The 19,424-nt window shown below is 36.2% G+C and overlaps 1 protein-coding gene across 9 annotated transcripts in view; it reads left to right on the top strand.

The window, feature by feature from the left end:
- Positions 1-19,424, top strand: part of Spn (protein phosphatase 1 regulatory subunit spinophilin) — a 182,201-nt gene that overhangs the window by 4,785 nt on the left and 157,992 nt on the right. For 7 of the 9 annotated variants that reach the window (XM_083129904.1, XM_083129922.1, XM_083129950.1 and 4 more), the window contains exon 3: positions 9,219-9,373. The exons of the other annotated variants lie outside the window; for them this stretch is intronic. In XM_083129904.1, coding sequence (XP_082986030.1) covers positions 9,239-9,373 — 135 coding nt within the window. In that variant the 5' untranslated portion in view covers positions 9,219-9,238. The remainder of the gene's footprint in view (positions 1-9,218; positions 9,374-19,424) is intronic. 9 annotated transcript variants of the gene reach the window in all.

Raw genomic sequence — 19,424 nt, 5'->3', positions numbered from 1 at the left:
GGTATGGAGCAGAGTTTTTCCCTTTGGTTACTGACTCGTGGATAGCTATTACTGATTACTAGGGGATAGTTCTGGCCTCGTGTCATGAAATCCATAGCTTTAGACATGCTAAATGTTGTAGCGTATTTAGAAATTTCACCATGGTCAGGAAAACAAAAGTCGGGGATAATATATGAATAAAAGAAATCTGGTGGGTGATGGTCATATGTCAAGTGTAATGCTCAGTCAAACTATGCTATGGAGTCCATTAGTGCTGATGTCACAGGCGACGCGCTGGGACTGAGTCTAAACAAATAAAAACATGCTTCCTTCCCTATTCAAATACATAGTTTCCCATTGCAAAGGGTAACTTTAAGAATCATGACAGCAGTTACGAAACAAAATTATGATTTGTGTCGTACATTGATGTAAAGATGAGGTTTCGGAGAATACGACTATATACCACACATATCTTACAGAGAATAAGGTAAAGAATGACCGGAGTAAGAAAATCATGCATTTTCATAACTTTCCACTTCCGAGCACAGCCAACGCTCACCCGATCTCAAGTCGGTCATGCTGCTGCTATGGATGATGGGAGACCAGCAGCCTCAGGCGATTAAACCGGCGCCCATTGGCTGCTATTCCGGGTCAGATTCTTTTCTGACATTCGCTTTACTCATTTTCCAACTCCATTTATTCTTTACATCCCCATCTGTAAGGTATATGTTATATATAGACGTATTCTCCGAAATCTCATCTTTACATTGATGTACGATGCACATCACAATTTTGTTTAGTAACTGCTGTCACGATTCTTAAAGTTACCCTTTGCAATGGGAAACTATGTATTTGAATAGGGAAAGAAGCATGTTTTTATTTGTTTAGACTCAGTCCCAGCGTGTCGTCTGCTGCTACGTCACCACTAATGGACTCCATAGCATAGTTTGAGGATTTTGTACACATCGGAATCAGTGGCGGCTGGCCAAGTGCAACAAGTGCAGATGTTTTCACCTAATTTTCAAATTAATATTGACATTTTTCCTTTGTTTGTTAAATTTAACTATTTCCCAGCAGAACGCACACGATAATACTCAAATAATATGCCGCTCGGCACTACGCACGTGAAGAGTTCGTCGTAGCATAAAGAAACTAAGGGCAGACGCCGCCAGGTTGTGGAAGACTTTAGCTGGTTGTCATGGCAACGGTGATGTCACCTAGCGTTGACCTTGAACGGGTGTCGCCTTGTAGGTGCAGAAGTCCTCTCGTCGACAGAAAACATTGCATTCAGTTGTTGTGGCAAAATCTTTGCGTTCTCGCGAGATCTTATTCCGCGTGTGTGTTTCGCGTTTCCTATCATGTGTTGAGCTGTGGTTTGTACAATGAACCCAGTAAATGACTTAGTGTGTAATTTGTTACAGACACCATTTCCCAGATGGACGGATGAAGACAAAAAAGATGTTTTAAATTGTGGGCGGCCCACTGACATTCTTCAAATATCAGTTAAGCGAGAGAAAAAGGCAGGGAAATCGTACAACGTTAAATTTAAAAGTTCCTGGTTTGTCGACTTTCCTTGGTTGTATAGTAATTGATATTTGCAATCGTTGTTCTGCTGGCCTTGTTTACTGTTTAGCAACAAATACAATGTGTGGAATAAAGAAGGCTTTAACGATTTTGTCAATATAACGCGTTCTCTGCATAAGCACAAAGATTTGGTGGAACATTTAAAGTGTAAGTTACAATTCAAAGTTTTTGAAAAAAAAAACAGGAATACCATAGAAGATGCCCTTCAAGAAAATAGTAGGCTTTTAAATGTACGGTTCAATGAAAATGTACGATTAAATAGGCTTTTCTTACAATTAATAGTTGACGCAACACTGTATTTATGTAAACAAGAACTTGCATTCAGGGGTCACGACGGAAGCGTGTCTTCGCTTAATCGTAGGAATTTCAAGGAACTTGTTGCATTATTAATATCGAGAAGTTCGTTAGAAATACAAAACCATTACAAGAAAATAAAAAAACGTGTTCAGTGGTGACTCTAAGACATTAAAAAACGAACTCATTGCATGCATTTCCGAGTACTTAGAGGAATATGTTAGGAATAAAATTAAAGCTTCAGGTTTTTTTTCTGTTCAAGTGTTTTTCTGTTACTATTTTTTTTATTGCCTATAAATGTACTTCTTCACCTGTTATTTTAGGCACAAGCCGCTACTGATCAGAATCACTTTTCTTGAAAATACATTAATCTTGTAATCATTTAATGGTGTTTATTAGGCTCTAAGAAAGAAAATGAAAGGAAACAAATTGCAAAAATTGCAAACATTTTGTGTTGAGAAATATACAGAATACTAATCATCTTAAACCATAAAAAGTGTCATTATCATTAAAGTGTAAATAAACATAGCAGGTGTCAAACTGACATTTAAAACAATGCCAACAAAGATGGTTCATATATACAGTATCAGAAACAGAAAAAAAATATATTTACGTGTAATTTCTTTTATTTGCTTTAATCAAAGTGTTCAAATATTTTACAGAACCGTTTACTAGAAAAAGCCTTTCTGCAAGAAAACAAATATCTTTATGTATGGTGCCCAAAACCATACAAACAATTTTAAGTGTGTTTTTTTAAATTAAAAACCTGATTTAAATATAAAAAAATCATCAAAAATGATTGTTTTTAATAAAAATTATGATTTTTATCCACCCTGCATGGTAGCCATCCTTGCAACCGTAATAAACAATTGTCTCCTCGCGTCTGCTCACCACTGTTTGTCTATTGGTCTGCCGCAGAGAACTACAACCAGACAATCTGTCATGTCTGATCTATAGGCAATAGGCCTTAGGGATATGTCATACCGAAATGGCAAGTCTCAAACTGCAACATTTCACATTTTAGTGCCATGACACACTGCTGAAGCATACATTTGATTGGTGAAATCCTCAAGTGACACACAACAAGTTTCTCCTCATTTTGGTCTCACAGTTTCATGCCGACCTCCATTGTGGAGTGGTTAACCAAGCATCTCGGGGGTGAATTCAAGCCTGGATGTGGATGTTCCTTCGAGTGTCCCTTCATCATGTCATCCCTCACCTTCACGAAGTAAAGTAAGCCAAACCGATCAATCAAAACTGACATTTTCATTGGTTATATTCCGTCACCAAATGATACACAGCCTTCAACGCAAAGTGTTGAAATCTGTGCGAGTTTTTTTTAACTTTCCCCGAATGAGGTTTTCTTGTACCTTTGTTTTCTTTAATTACATCCCACACGTGAATGTAATTTGTCACTGAAGCATGCGGGTTTAAGTAATTGCAAACTGCATTCAAGGAATGATATTATACTTGATCATGAATGATGCATGTATATGTGAATATTTTTGCTAAGTAGCCAGTGTGAATTTAGTGCTGTTCATTGCATTTTTATCATCTTTTCTCATTGCACGTGTTTCTGCTTCTGCATTTGCTTCAACTGGGTAACTTGAAAAGTCTGGTCTTGTGCATTTTGTTACTGTCTGTGAAGAAACTGGTTTGTATTGAATGAAGATATCTTTGCATGGGCATGTTTAGCTTATACACAGAATAGTGTAATTTATATTTATTACAGTCAGTATTAAAATGAGAAATGTTAATGGAAACTTGCGTTGGAATTCAAGAAGAGAGGGTGTGATTTATTTTTGCTTTATTTTCAATAAATTATACCACGTTCGCCTAATTTTAACATAACACTCCTCCGTAAAATATTTTCTCCATCTTAGAATTACAAGAGAAATATAATTACATGTAAAAATATGTCCTGCTTTCTTCACAATTTTTAACATGTGCCAGCAAGCATTGAGAGAACAATAGACACTGTTTCATGTGTGCACTGGTGCACACTAGAGTGCTGCATCAAGGCTTTTTTGCTCGATCGTGTAATAGTTCACATATGTGATGCAAATGGCTTACGGAATGAACAGTTTCTTCGCTCGAACATTCAAACGATCAGTATATGCCCGAAACGCAGTAGTTCATGTGTAACCATATTTTTTGTGTAGTATATCGCGTTTGTTACAACCTGTCTCGCTTGCTGATCGCTGGCTTTTGTAGCATAAACCATGGGACATTGCTTCTGCAGACCGCTTGAACTCCTTGCTGGGGAAAGCCGAAGCCAGGCTGTGAATAAAATACTCAGAAATTCACAAATATACAGAATTCCCCTTCCTGAATGATCCAACTAAGATGACACTAAACACAAAAAGGACACAAGCAAATGTCACCAGAATAAATTCCATCCGGGATATTTTAAAACTCTCACTACAATCAGCACCACGCTCACAAAACAAGCTTCTTCGACAAGACACAAACAAAACACATGAGTTAGACTGCAACGTGGCAACAGAGTCTATATAAGCATCTCTCTTCTGCCTTCCATTCACTCCTCACTGCCCAGCAGATGACTTTTTCCTCGTTTCTCATTGGCACCAAAACTGTCGCACCATTGCTAGCGCGGGAAACTGGACAGGTTCTAACGAACGCGGTATAGTGGACCTTCAAATATGGATTGAGAAGTGAAAGGTGAAACTGAAGTGAATATAGTCATAATCTCCATGTTAAAATGTAATTTAGTCTTATCTTACCAATACATAGCAATATATGAAAATTAATAGATGATTATGGGCTGAAACTACCAGGACGAATTTTTGTACGATTATTGTCCCATTGAAATGATATTTTTGACATTCTATATATTCGAGCGATTCACGCTCGAGAATGGGAGATTCGAGTGCAAGTGGTCCAATGTAGTACTCTAGTGTACACATTCTTTACAGGCAACATGTTGAGTAACAGTCTCACTGACTGATATTTGCATGCTTGAAAATCTGAGATAAGATAGATAACAATTTCTTTCGGCATGAATTTACAATACCGGAAGTATCTCCAATTGCTTTCAAATTCGGCATACTCACTAATTTTGGCCTCGTAATCACGAATCTGCAGTTAAAAATTGGCGGTCACATCTAGAAATTGCAAAATAACCTTGTCAATTACCGCTATGATTCTCCATACAATAACATGGAAACCATGTTTTCTGATTCGAAGACTTCTTTCTTTCCGCACAACGATCTTGCTACCAACGTTGCCCAAGTGTTGTGCAATAAGTGAGACCTGTTTCATGGAGCGTTGATTTGCATGTGAGAAAATGGTGTCTTGCGTAAAGGTGGAAAACATGTTTGCCCCACGGACCATTCACTGTAAGGTTAGGTTAGGTTAGGCAAGCATAGTTAAAATTAAGGGTCATCATAATCATAGTTTTGCAAAAATATAGTTGTTTTCTTCATAAATCAAGGGTGTTTACTCCTTTCACGGACCCACTTTTTTCGACTTATTTTGCAATTTCTAGACGTGACCGCCAAATTTTAACTGCAGATTCGTGACTACGAGGCCAAAATTAGTGAGTATGCCAAATTTGAAAGCAATTGAAGATACTTCCAGTATTGTAAATTCGCTCCTTTCTTTCTATTATGCAAGGCAGTTCAAAACAGTATACCATGATGGTTTGGTTGTGTATGCAGCATTTGTAGCTTTATTTATTTGCTTCGTATACTGTATTTCAAGTACCTTGATAATAACTACATACTCTGGTAAAAAAAAAAAAAAAAAATCAGCTGTTTTTCTACCTGCTCTTAAGTGTGAGCTTCAAAGTATTTAAAGTATGAAGGAAGAGACAAATACGTAAACAAAATTTGTTTATGTTTTTGCATGTCACATGTGTAAACACAAATTAGTTAATGAAAGTGACCAGCATGCATAATTGGTTGGTTCGTAATTTATTTATTTCAAAGGTACTGTTGAAATTTCAAATTTGTTCATGATCGTCAATTGTAAGGCAGTGTTTCATGAATTTGGTTGCTTTGCACCCTGTACATTTGGTTAAATTGCTTGGTTAAAAAGAATACTGCAGGTATTTAAGAAATTTCATTCAGTCTGAAAAAAATTTTTATTGTGCTAGAGATAGATCCATAATAATGTACGAAGAAAATTTCTGCGGTAGATTTTTTTGTTGTTTGGCCATGAGATATGGAGTTGTAGAGCTTCATACAATACAAAATTCATTATTATGAAATTGAATATTTTCAGACAAGTATACATGCAGTAGAGTAATTTACTGGGATTTTCCATTGCTGACAAGAAATTATTACTTTTAATCGAATCTTATATTAATAAATTGAATGGTTGAAGGTCATGTTTCAAAAAGTGTAGTTTTATCTTAGTTGGGATCATTGCTTACCTAGCCCATATTTTTTTTTAATAAATGCTGACACCTGCTGGTCCATGTTGCCTTCATTTGGAGTCTGCAAAAATGCCACGTGACACTTTTATGGAGTCTAATTATCCTTGAAATTATGAATAATGTGTAATTGATGAAATGGTTTTTGTGATTAAATAATTATTTCATGTGAAATTATTAATATTTTAAAGCAAATCTGTGGTAGTTAGATATGATTTAGCTGCAATGGAAAGTGTGTATATTGAAGTTGCAAATATTCTGAACTACTTTGAATCATTTCAGTTTTCAAGTATCTGTTTCAGCAGAAATCAGTAAGAACATTAGAATTTTCAAAATGCTCAGTCCTAGAAATATTCCATTCATGCTGTTATAATTTACTTTTTGTTCATTTATTGTGAACAATCATAAATTTTATTCTCTTGATTAGCAAGAGTACGAAAACCCTGTCCAATTGGGGCAATTGATGAAATGAAAGTTCAGTTGGAAATAGAAAACTCAATTCCATGTCACCGTTTTACAGAATCTGTATTGATGCCTACAAAATACAGGGTATCTAAGGCGAAAATCCCATTCCTGTGTATATTTATCGTAATTTTAGGCTTAATTATATACATGTCAGCTCTACTCCATGGCCATGCGGTCGTAGGCGCTGTGCTTTGAACTCCTACTGCTGGACAATCTCTGGGGTTTTTGATCCTGTGTATAGGACCGGTGGCAACCCACCATCGTGAGGAAATTGGTGAGCTACGAGTGAGTAGCGTAACCCAGTCACGGATATCTCCTATAATGGCTGAGGGTTACCCCATTACCGGTTGAAGAACTCCACACCTCTAGGTAGGATTGTGGGAGGGAGACTGACAGTCGGGAGATAGGCCAAGGCCCTTCCAGGGCTGTTGAGCCATGAATTATTATTATTATTATATACATGTCAGAACTCTGATACAGAATGTATACAAAATTCATTGGCACTTCTTAAAACTTTAACTATGAACACATTTGTGATTGATTGAAATGTGCATATTTACAAATATTGGATATCATGTGAAGCACTGTTGGTCCAACATTAGAATTAACTTTTGCAGTCTTACAAAAATATCGTATCCTACATGTTAGTTTTAAAATATCCTATCCTACATGTTAGTTTTAGTTCAGTTGGGACAAGAGTTTTAAACAACTCCACTTCGTCACCGACACATCAAATTACATAACACAGTTTCTTGGAACTTTCATCAGCTTCAAAATGCTTCATAGTTTTTTTTTCGGAATGCAATATCATTTATTAATGGCGATTCCTCTTGTGGAAGTATGGGGGGGGGGGCAATTAGCCCTCTCTTGAGCATATTTATGCCACAAAATAGTTGGAACATTTATTTTTAAATTGTCTGCGAATTTGCATTTCCAAAATGAATGGTTACTCTGGTTGATAGATGATCGGAAGGGTAATACAAAGGCTGTTGCAGAGAAGGTGAGACAGATTTTTTCCTGGCTTGGCAACACTGCCTATGGTTTCAGCACTAGTCGCGTCATGTAGAATGACTCATTCTGTTTCCGTAGCAAGATGTCACATGTTGCGAAACCACTTTAGTGAGCAGCTGTGTTGATTTACGTGGAATGTGTTTCGTTTCTTCCTCCAGGTTTTTGTGTATAACATTGCTTTTCGCGATGAGTATTCAAGATTAACAGCGACATGCCATAAAATTTTGTTGGCGTTTAGGGAAAAGTGCAGCAGAAACATATGCAATGTTTCAACAGGCATATGCCGATCAAGACAGACTGAGTAGAGCCACAGTGTACCGATGCCACAAGTTGTTCGAAGATGGGCGCGAATCAGACACTTTGCTTCCGCATCCTGGACAAAGACTGTCCGTGATTAACGAGATGCTAGTGAATACTGTAGCAGCAATTATTCGTGATGATAGACATATGTCTGTGCGAGCACTAAGTGCACATTTGGGCATATTGAAGGACACCGTCCACCGAATTTTGCATGATCATTTCAAAATGAAGAAGGTTTGCTCCGTATGACGAACAAAGAAGTGATCACCACAGCGCAAGTTTTCTTAAGTTCGCTACCTGACGACGAATTTTCAGACATTCACAAAGTGGCAGGAGCATATGGACGCTTGCTTAGCTGTCAATGGTGCCTATTTTGAAAAAGATGTATGTCTACTCGATATGGCTGATTCTGAATAAAAATTTTGTGGTTTGTAATTTTTTTTTGTTTCATTTTAATGATTCTTGGAGGGGTCCATGTACATGCTTGTCTTTTAACTGCTACGCAGTCACGACTTTTTGACCTATTGCGCTCATTTTGGTCTCAATTGGCAGTTAATGAACCAAAGTTTCACCATAATACATTTGCTACCCAATGGAGGTCGCTGTTTTCCTATACATGAATTAGTCTCACCTTCTCTGTGACAGCCTTTGTACAAGATGTGTTGCTGAATTGAATTTGGAGAGGAAGGATTTTAGCATCCAAGGTTAGGAATGTAATTTTCAGTTGGAAAACCTTTGATTTAAATTCTGCACCATTTTGCCGATAAAGTAAAGATGGTTATAAATTGAGTAGAGAACCTATGTATTCAGTAGCTGTACCAAAAGATATAGTTATATTGTATCTAAAGATATCTGTTTGGCAGTTACACAGAGATGATTATTCACTCTTAAAGTTCAAGTTTCATTTTTCCTCACAGTTTTTGTTTGCGATCAATTTCGCCACCTACTGATCGCAAACAAAACTGCGTGGAAAAACTGAAACGTGAACTTATTAGAGAGATAGTTATTTGTGTGTGTGTGTGTAAGGGCTGTGATGTGAAGCTGAACCCAGTTTGTACAATTTTCATTCCATTCATTCCTGAGTATAACAGGATTCAGAGTGTACATGATGTTTATTCCTTTAAGTCTCTCAAGGAAGTGTTGGAACGGGGGTTTTCATGGTGGTGTTGATGATCTGACCTGTTTGCAGGTCTCAGCCTGTTAAACACCATGTCTGTCCGGGCACAGATACTAGCATCAAGCCGCTCCCGGACAGGTTGGACAGATGGCAGCTCTGGTAACCAGCGACCCCAACCTCGGAAACCCTTCATTTCTGCCCTGCGCTCCAACTTTGAACCTGTCAAGGTACTTGGCATTACATTTCACTTGCTATGGTGGAGGGCATAACCACTTTTTTTTTGTGCATGAGGAGCAGTTTTTTCTGCATGAATGAAAAGGTTGCCTCTATGATTCCACCTCATAATGTTTGGACTTGTTTTTTTTACTAGCTGTGCTTAATTAGCAGTGGTTGCTCTTGCTAGAGATGTCAAGGTGCTGGTGTGGATTTTTTTTGTTTGTTTGTGAGAGGGATAATTGTTCCTAACACCACACACATTAATAATTTTGTTATTTAAATGTTCAATTGAGTGATTTTTCAGTGAAGAGTTTTAATATATGCTGCTACTGATGACTTAAGTGAACTTTTGTATACTGTTAATAGTTTTCAGCGTGTTATGATGGGATATTCAGCAAAGGAAATTTGCAAGGTTTTTTTACACATTTTATTATACTAGGGTCGTTCAAGGTTGACTGAGACTTATTTCTAGGAAAAAAATGGAAAGTTGTACAAGCACCAAAGTATGAGTCCTTTGGCGTAGAAGGAAGTTTGCTGCTGTCGTAGATGCTGCATGACATCTTGCGTCAGTGCTTTATCTGTCTTCAATGTCTTCCCTCTCTTTAAGCGGCTCAAACAAATCTGATAATCACTGAGGCCTAGGTCCGGAGTGTGAGAATGGAGGAAAAGCTTTTCGGAGAGTTCTTGCTGTCAAATTGGCCATGCATTGTCAGGGTGAAGAATGACATTTGCAGACAACATCCCCGGTCTTTTCTTCCAAATGGCATTATGTACGGTATACCCTTCATCAATGTGCAGGAATACTAGGCATTAATCGTGACCCTTTCCTCCAAAAAATTAATGCAATGCTCATGTAGGATGAAGGTACATCCTCTATCAGTTTTATCATTCTCCTGCTGTTTACCACTTTTTTATTCACAAATGTCTCTTGTCAATGTTGAACGATCCTTCTAATATCAAGTTTACACCCAGAGCATCAAGGCATAGAACTTGCACTTCAAGGAACTACTACAATAATTGTGAAATGGTACTGGGTGGTAAGGAAAAAAAATCAGATTTTGAAATAAATGTCTGGACGGGACCAGAAGATCTGGGAGTCTTCTTGTGAAGATTTGTGTGTATGTCAATTTTCTTATATTTCAAAAACTGCTTTGCAAGGAAGTTTTCTTCTTTAGAGAACCACTGGAAATACTCTGAAGAATGCTGTAATAAACAAGCTTGTTAAGAATTTCCAAAACTTTATAGGAAGGTATTTTCGTTGTTTTGCTTATTCTTGGTATTTTGTCTTCCCTCCCCTGAGCCTTCCTGAATTGAAAGGTTTGTGGAAATTGTGGATTGGTGTGTTTTTGTATCTGCTATTCACGGCAGTGTTATAACGAACTAAGATGCATTGAAAGGTACTTAAAGTTTTCAAAAGGTTTAAATTGTATTTAATCCTTAATCTTCCAGAATCTGTAGTTTTATTCCTCCAGACATCAAAAGGTATGTAATGAAACCACAGCATTTTGTTGATTCTCTTTTATGGATTTTGGGTTACTGTATTTGGCAAGTAAAGTTTGAACAAGTGTCACTTGTATGGATTAGTGACAGACATGGATTTGGTTGACTGAAACAGTGCTATTCACCAAAGAGTACGATAATTAACAACTTGTTACTGAATAATTGTTGCATTCATTTCTGTTTATTATGCCTACTTCATAAAGTTCACAAAGAAATAGTTGCTTTGTGATACGTTTGTATATTTGACAAAGATAATACCTGAAATAGGGTGGGGGTTGTATGATAGCATGAGTAATTTTGGAGGTGGTGCCAAAAAGTAACACCTAATGCTTAGTTATATTTGTGTGTGTGTGTGCCATTGATTTTGTTTTTTACAAGAGGCGTGCATGTGTCATTGGTTTGTGCGTGGGATGCATAATACTGTTATGCATGAAAAGCAGGATATAAGTATGTTTGCACATATATTTATCTCCTGTGTTGTGTATATGTTCAGTAATAAACATTTCTGCTCTGTTGAATGGAAACATTCTGCAAGAGTAAACAATTTTATCAATTTGCCTGATTTAGATTAAACATCATTCTGTTCATTCATAGGTCTGCTTCAGCAACCAGTTTTTAAAATTACGTATGTCTGTATTTTTTTTATTTTTTTTGCAGATTGTCTTTACTCTGTGTTGCAAATTCCCTTCACAACTTAATTCTTTTCTTGACTACAGCTTTCCATAATAGAAAATGGTGAACATGAGAATTTTGATAATGCATCTCTATAATCTGTTTTTATTGTTCCTTTATATTGTTAGTTATAGTTTTCTTACATTTATCTGTTTTGTCCAATACTACATCTTCAAAAATCTCAGTATTTCCCTGTAGTGACCATTAATTGACTCTTCCTCAGGTGGCAAACTACTGCTGTGTGCAGTGCAATTTCATTTTTTTTAATGAACTAACTACTTAAAGTTTTGCATCTGTTTTATATAGCTGTCCCCTTTTTTTGTGTTAAAAATTTATTGTGATAACTGATTGTAATCCTGATCCTACATGCCTACACAAGTAGGTTTAGGTGGGACAAGTTTTGAGCTCTCAGCATTATAATTACGCTTCTAATTATTCATCAACCTCTGCGGTTGAGAGGTTAGCACTGCACACTATGATACCAGTTTGGTGCCGGATTTGAGTCCCAGCCAGCAGTGGCAGAACAGCAACACTAAATAACAAGAATCAAATCAAAATTCTATTTATATATTATGAAGAGGCTAGGTTTCAGTTTGATTTCCACACATTGTTTTGGAAGTGTATACATTTTCTGTGGGAAAAAAATTGAATTGATAACTTAAGAGTGTGGTACTTTTCATAACATATTTTTTCAAAAAATATTATTTTGAAACTAAAAAAAAAATAATATGCAAATTACTTCCTCCAATCTTCAAACTTCTGCACCCTTTTCCAGTATTCTAATTGCTGTACAACCTCTAAAGTTCATTCCAGAATCAGAAATCATACCTATAGTATTTCTGTTCTGGCTTCAGCATAATATTATAGATACCTAAAACACCTATTCATATGTTTACCATCACTTAAAAGAAAAGATGTAGTATCTGATCCAATTTCAGCTGCATTAGAATTTGCACAACGCAACAACTCTGCTAGAAGTTACAACAAGCACTAATGTGTGTGTGGTGGAAGTTTCACAACTCTATGTTGTGCCTGCAGCACAGTGTCATGTTTTAAACTTGTCCAGATAGAAACGATCCAACCTCTGTATATCATGAATAAAGTTGGTGCCCATATTAGCCTATATGAGATCCTATGTTCAATCTCCAGTGGATGCACGTAATGGTTGGGATCCCACTTTAAACCATAATTCCGCTTCCAGTTTGCCCATATGTTCATAAAATGGACAAAAGAGAATATATATGAATCATTTCCTTCAGTACCATTTAATGAACAAATTTACTGCGAAGATTCACTGCAAAGAGAACTGAGTATTTGAGATTCATTGCATGAATGAAGCTATATAGATGAATGTACTGTGATATGACTTAGCGAGAGTAACTTCATTATAAAGGAAAGCAAGTTATTAAGAGCTCTGTTGCTGTCATTGATCGTAATCTGCCATTGTGATCCACACTGAAGAATTTCTTCGCAGAATTTGGTGTGAGTTCAGCAATATCACCTTCATTATTTACCTTTTTTCATCCTTGACTGAGAGGTCATACTTCTCCATCTTCTGATTTCCATCACTCCCCTTTTTCCACCGTGTTGCAGTCCTGCCCTAATCTTCTTACACTATCCACTATCTGCTCTCTCCACCAACATCTTGGGTTTCAGCATTGTCCTTTTTTCCTTTTTCACCACTCCTTGCACAGTGTATTTATTGCATCCTTAACCTGCACCTGAGCTAAGCTGCAACTTTCATTTGTAAATTCTGAAGAAGGGCCAATATGATTATTTTTGCCAATACTGCTAAACCAGTAATATAACTATTTTCCTGCAGTTTACGTTTATTACAAGCATAAGAAAACAGTTCTTCATTGTGACATTTCAGGAGAACACACGCTCCCTTCATCAGACATTTATTTTCATTTTGACTAAAGATACAGTTATAACAATGGTTAGCATTTTTTTATACAAAAAGAATCCGTTATATAATGGATGTTGTCAATGTTACATTGTTGTATTATATCAACTTAACTGTGAAAAAGAAGCAGTCTGTTTTATTTGAGGACTTTATAAATTTCCTGATGATATTTGGGATTCATAATTTTATAAAAAATAATGTGATCAAAAAATTTTGATCTGAAATAAAAATAAAACAGACTGCTTCTTTTCACAGTTAAGTTGCTATATTACAACAATGTAACATTGACAACATCCATTATATAACTGATTCTTTTTGTTTAAAAAATTGCTAACCATTGTTAGGATTTTCAGGGGAAAATTTCATTGGGAAAAAGGAAGGGAAAAGGTGCTAAAATAAGACCCAAAAAGGGGCAAAAAAGGTGCTGATTGGGGCAAAAAAAGGTGCTGATTGGGGCAAAAAAAAGGTGCTGATAATTATACTACTTATTAAAACTTTCCCTCCTATTTTATTAGTCTAAGCTATTCACCAGAGTCTGGGAAAAACGCAAAGCTGTTGTACCTTACAACATTAAGCATTTCTAAATTTTTAAAAGTGAGTTTGTTTCTTTTCGGGGATAAAATGTCTTTATATAAGCTGAAGCTTCTCTCTACATCCACAGAAACAAGTGGGGCAAACTTAGTATTCACTCGGAATGGTAACTCTGTGGAAGTGGCAAATTCCACAACATCTGGATTCTTGTCAAGACTAGCCTCAAGTTTGTCTCTGGCAAAACCATCTAACTGCCCCCTCACAGAAGTAAAGATATCCCATTGTTTTTCCTTTTCGACGCCTTGTTCTTCTAAGCTTTTGATGGCTGTCGGCAGGTAGCCTACTTGTAGGAATGTACACAAAATAGTTCTTTTTGCAAATCATCTATCTTGTCTGGGAGGAGAAGTTGCTGTGCCTTAGAAATTCCACCTGCGTCGGTTGAATCCAGGGAAAGCAAAAACTCCTTAATTTTTTCAAAATTTTCACATAGAAATGCAGCAAACTCAATCCATGATCCCCAGCGAATAATGATGGGGAAATGTGGCAGGGGCAGGCAGGTAGTTTCTCTGTAGGCAAGAATGTGACTCGGGGCCTTAAGGAGTATTTTCTTCAGATCAGATATGAACTCATTTACAATGTTGTATTCGTTCCTAATAGATTCAGAAACCCTGTGAAGGGCATGAGCTAAACAGGTTACATGCTTTAACTTAGGGAACAACGGCTTCAATTGGTTAAATGCCGAAAGCATGTAGGGAGCCTGGTCAGTAACTGCAACAACAACTTTTTCGAACTGAATTACACCGGGCCACAGTTTTTGACAGAAATCCATAAATGACTGCATCACTGTACTGGCATTGGTTTTCTGCAACTCATACATGTTTAGTAACATGGGCTTAACTTCCTCACCTGTCAGAGGAAAAACCAAAATGTTCAAAACATATCGTTGCATCGAGTCTGTCGTCTCATCCAGAATGACACCTATATCACAATCTGACACTTTCACCTTAATTTTACGAGCAGTTTCTTCATACACAGGTTCAGTATAGTTTCTCCTTAACGTACTCTCATCGGGCACTGACAACCGTGTGTACTTTTCAAGGAACCCTTTCAAGGCCGGATGGTTCACCTTGTTGAATGGAATCCCCGCCTGTGTAAAAGATGCACACAAGTCAACATTAAATTCCTTTAAATTTTGGTTCTTGGAAGAACACTGCTCAAATGCATTGCTGCCGAGATTTACTTCCTTGAAGATTCTTGTTCTTTTGATGCTTAGAGCTGGAAATATGTTGCTGGATGCGATCTCTTTGGTGTTTTTCATCTAATGTGATTCCCGTATCACAAACCGTGCATCGAATAACAGTTCCATCACTTTCTATGAACTCGTCCTTAAATTCTTGAACCAGACTGAGAAATCGGGATCTGGGCACTTTTGGCATGGTAATGTACATGCACTAACAGAGTGAAAAAGCAGGTAAGGAACTTACTGTACATCCACAAACAATATCTGTCCACTGCGCACACATGAAACGTGAAACCCACCACTTCAGAAACACACTGTTGCTTCACAGCTTCCAAGACCAAACTGCGTTTCCTACTTCCTTCCATCTTAAAAAAAAAAAAATGGCGATCTGGTGCATATCAGTAGTGGTCTTTCCATTGTTGATTTCAAATAGGCAACAATCAAGCACAGTTTAAATACATTCAATTTCAGTTAACAATGTAAAAACATCTTAAAGAGAAAAGTGTCGTGAAAAAAGAAAATAAAAATTCAATGATTTGCGGAGGAAATATATTTAACAACAGCAGTAAAAGGACACAAAAAGGGGAGGAAAAGCGATTAAGAACACGAAAAAGGGGGAAAATAGATAAATGTCCCAGAAAAGGGAGGGAAGGGGAAAGGTTATCAAAAAAGGGGAAAAAAGGTGCTGGAAAATTAGCTCCATTCTCACGTTGAGACAACATTTCACACACTGAGTCCTTCCAGAGAGATCTCACTTTCACTACGAAAAAAAGGTGCGCACTTAAAAATCCTAACTCTGGTTATAACTGTATCTTTAGTCAAAATGAAAATAAATGTCTGATGAAGGGAACGTGTGTTCTCCTGAAACGTCACAACGAAAAACTGTTTTCTTATGCTTGTAATAACCGTAAACTACAGGAAAATAATTCTACAATGCAAGCAATGCATACATACAAGAAAAAACACTAATATAACATTTACTGATCCCAATAGCTGATGTTATACATATTTGGTATCAAATTGTAGATGTTCCATGAAGACGTGGCTACACATTTCATTCACCTTTTTAATGTACGTATGTAAGCATGTCACTTGGATATGTTTTACCTTAGAAAAATAAACTGTACATTTGGACATTTGAACTACAAAACCAGGATACATGAATTATACTATTATATCCATAAAATAATTATAAATTAAAATAATTTTGCACAAATTTTTAGGCTATTGATTTAAATATCAAATTGGTAAAATTATTGGCAATTGTACCCACAAACTCATACATTGATGCCTACATTGGTTCATACTGATAAGAATACCTATTCGTCCCATCCATACAAGAAATAATATAGTTATGGTGCCTCGTACATGCAAAAAGAGTTGGTAGCATTTTTATGTAATTAGCAAGTAATACAAATCATGTAATTCGAATAAATAAGTCATATTGTAATAATTTATTCATATGTGAGTGTTTTATTTTGTGTTGTGTGTATAAAAAGTATAAAGTATATTGAGGTTGTGGTGAGTTATAATGCTGATTACCAGATTTGTGAGCATGTAATGGAATGCAATTTGTGCAGTTGCTTGGGCTCGGAAAGTAGTATTTAATTAGATATATTAAAATCTTCACACTTAGAAGATATGTAAGATTTCCATAGCAAGGCATCGCATGTTACATACTTTAAACACCTATCTGTTAACATAGTAACTAAAGATGATATTGCTTGTGATTGATAAGATTATTGAGTAGTCTACAAGTTTATCACTTCTTCTGCAAAAGGATGGATTTCGTTCTATGTATTGTAATTCTTCGCTGGTTGTGCAAGAAGAAAGAAAAGAATCATGCCTTGTTTCTGGACAACGTTATTACGAGGGTTCGGAAGTTTGTGAATAATCGTCTTTTTTTTCCCTGACCTTTGAAAATCCTGAATCTGATTAGTCTTGTTTCTCTTCAGTTATATCTAAAAAACATTATTAATTTATTTTTTTAGCCTTTTGGAGGGGAAAAGGGGGGGGGGCTTTCAGATCATTTTTCAGTAATTTTTGCTGTTTTTCTTGCATTTTACTCATTTTTGAGGCTTGTTTTTCTCCTCCCTTGTTGATTCGTTAATTTTAAATGCATTTTCTAGCATAATTTAAATCTTCTAACATGTCCTTTTAGCAAGTTCGCCGTTAATCGAAAATACGGTTAATGGAAAAGCATAATATTATTTTTAACTGAAATGTTTAGCAATGTAATACATTTATTTTTCCTTCAGCAAATTTAAAGTACTTTGTGTGAAGCCTACTTCGAGGTTTTGTAGCTGGGCTCTATTAGAAAATTAGTCACAATATAATATATATATATCTGATGTTCGTGAAACACAATTGTATTTTCTGATGCTGTCTAACTACTGTATCATGGAAGGTCCACTCTGATAGAAGAATGACTTAAACAGAAAAACCTTGCTGTGTATTTTATGTAACCTTAAAGTAAAAATTAGGAAAACTGCATTAGCACTTAATTGCTTTTATCCCTTTGCTTCAATAGTTTAAACCACCAAACAACAAGTTTTAACGAATTATTCAACTACTCCCTTGTAATATATTTTAAAAATCAAGCTTTCATTTTCAGAGCTGAAATTTTCTAAGTCATTTTTTTGCCATTGTTTTAGGCCATCACCTGTTATGACCTTGTGCATATTGAGTTTCAGAAAAATGAATATATGTTTGTGCAAAATGGTTTAAACAAGAAACTCAATAAAATACTCTTCATACACCTATCTGAGAATTTGTGCTTCTTTTTAATAGGCAGGATTATGTTCTGCACAGCATGAGAAGATATTTAGCCATCCAGCATGGCAGAATGGTGTCTGTAACGTACTATGAAGCCAGATGTTCCAGATTTAAATTCTGGGTAACACATGAGTGTAAAGTAACATTGTATTTGTCCTAACATCTATTTCATAAGTTTATCATTCATCCTTGTTATTGTGATTAACCGGAGATGTAGAGAAGCAAAATAAAATAATCACAATAGGAATATATTTAGGTATACCATACAATCATATTGTGGATGCTTACAGTTAGCTACTTATTAATTAAATGCCACAGCTTGTTGCCTGCTAATGTGGAATATCTGTAACCTTAATCCAACTTCATTAACAGAATGCTGCTTTTGCATGCCTTTTGCAAGTTGGGTTTGCCAGCCTCCGTGCTGGAGTAGTGTTAGCACATTGCGCTACGATGCCAAGGGTCCCGGGTTCGAATCCCAGACATGATATTTGTGAGTGTCCATTCATCATATCATCACTCATCCCCATCTTCGCAGATTAACCAAAAGTGGCACAAAAAGTGAAGTCAATCAAGCAAGTTGGTTTTGTACACTCCTGCTCACATACTTGAACTACCAAACCTTATGTGAACAGGAGTGTACAATCATATCCAGTTTGGAATTATACTACTACATACAGATGTATGTATGAGAAACAAAAAAAATGTACAATTTCTGTACTAAAATCAGATACACTTTTATTTGCATTTTGGATGTGTTGTCCTTGATGTATAAGTGTAAAGAGAAATATGTGTAACTTATTCACCTTTCATCATCATTATTAACACGTAACACATATTTTCATATAAATTAGAGGAGATAACAAAGCCTTTGAGTAACATGTAACTGATATTTTTATTTAACATTTCATATCTTACCTAACACATCCATAAAATTGTCCATTACAGAACAGCTAACAGTAGCACGTGGTCATGTTAACTAATGCAGTGGTAAAGTAAGGAAAAGTAGCTCCTCTTGTTGGAGGTCTAAAGATCTGATTGAAGCAAGCAAATTATTTTATTTTGCAATTAAATTTTGATGATCTTATAATCTGATGATTGCTGCAAGAACTTATGCGAGTCACTAATAGTGAATTAAATATAAATAAAACAAAAAAAAATGTTTCAAGTAGCAACATTTTAGGTTACTTATTGAAGCTTTTATCAGCTTTTTATAACTTTGTAGTCTTAGCTGTTCTGCTTGACTCTTGGCAGAGTGCTTAGCACAGCATGCTACGACACCAAGAATCCCAGGTTCGAATCATGGCCTGGGCATGGGTGTTCTTTGCGAGTGTCCATCATATCACTCATCTTCCAAAAGTGGCAGAAAAGCTAAATAAAACAAATCAATCAATCTTAGCTGTTCGACTATTCATCAGTTAACATGTTTTGACAATTTTTA

The sequence above is a fragment of the Lepisma saccharinum genome, chromosome 1 (assembly GCF_977018435.1).
Source record: "Lepisma saccharinum chromosome 1, izLepSacc3.1, whole genome shotgun sequence".
Taxonomy (NCBI): domain Eukaryota; kingdom Metazoa; phylum Arthropoda; class Insecta; order Zygentoma; family Lepismatidae; genus Lepisma; species Lepisma saccharinum.
Note: the sequence above shows the minus strand (reverse complement) of the source record. Positions and strands in the feature narration are given on the sequence as shown.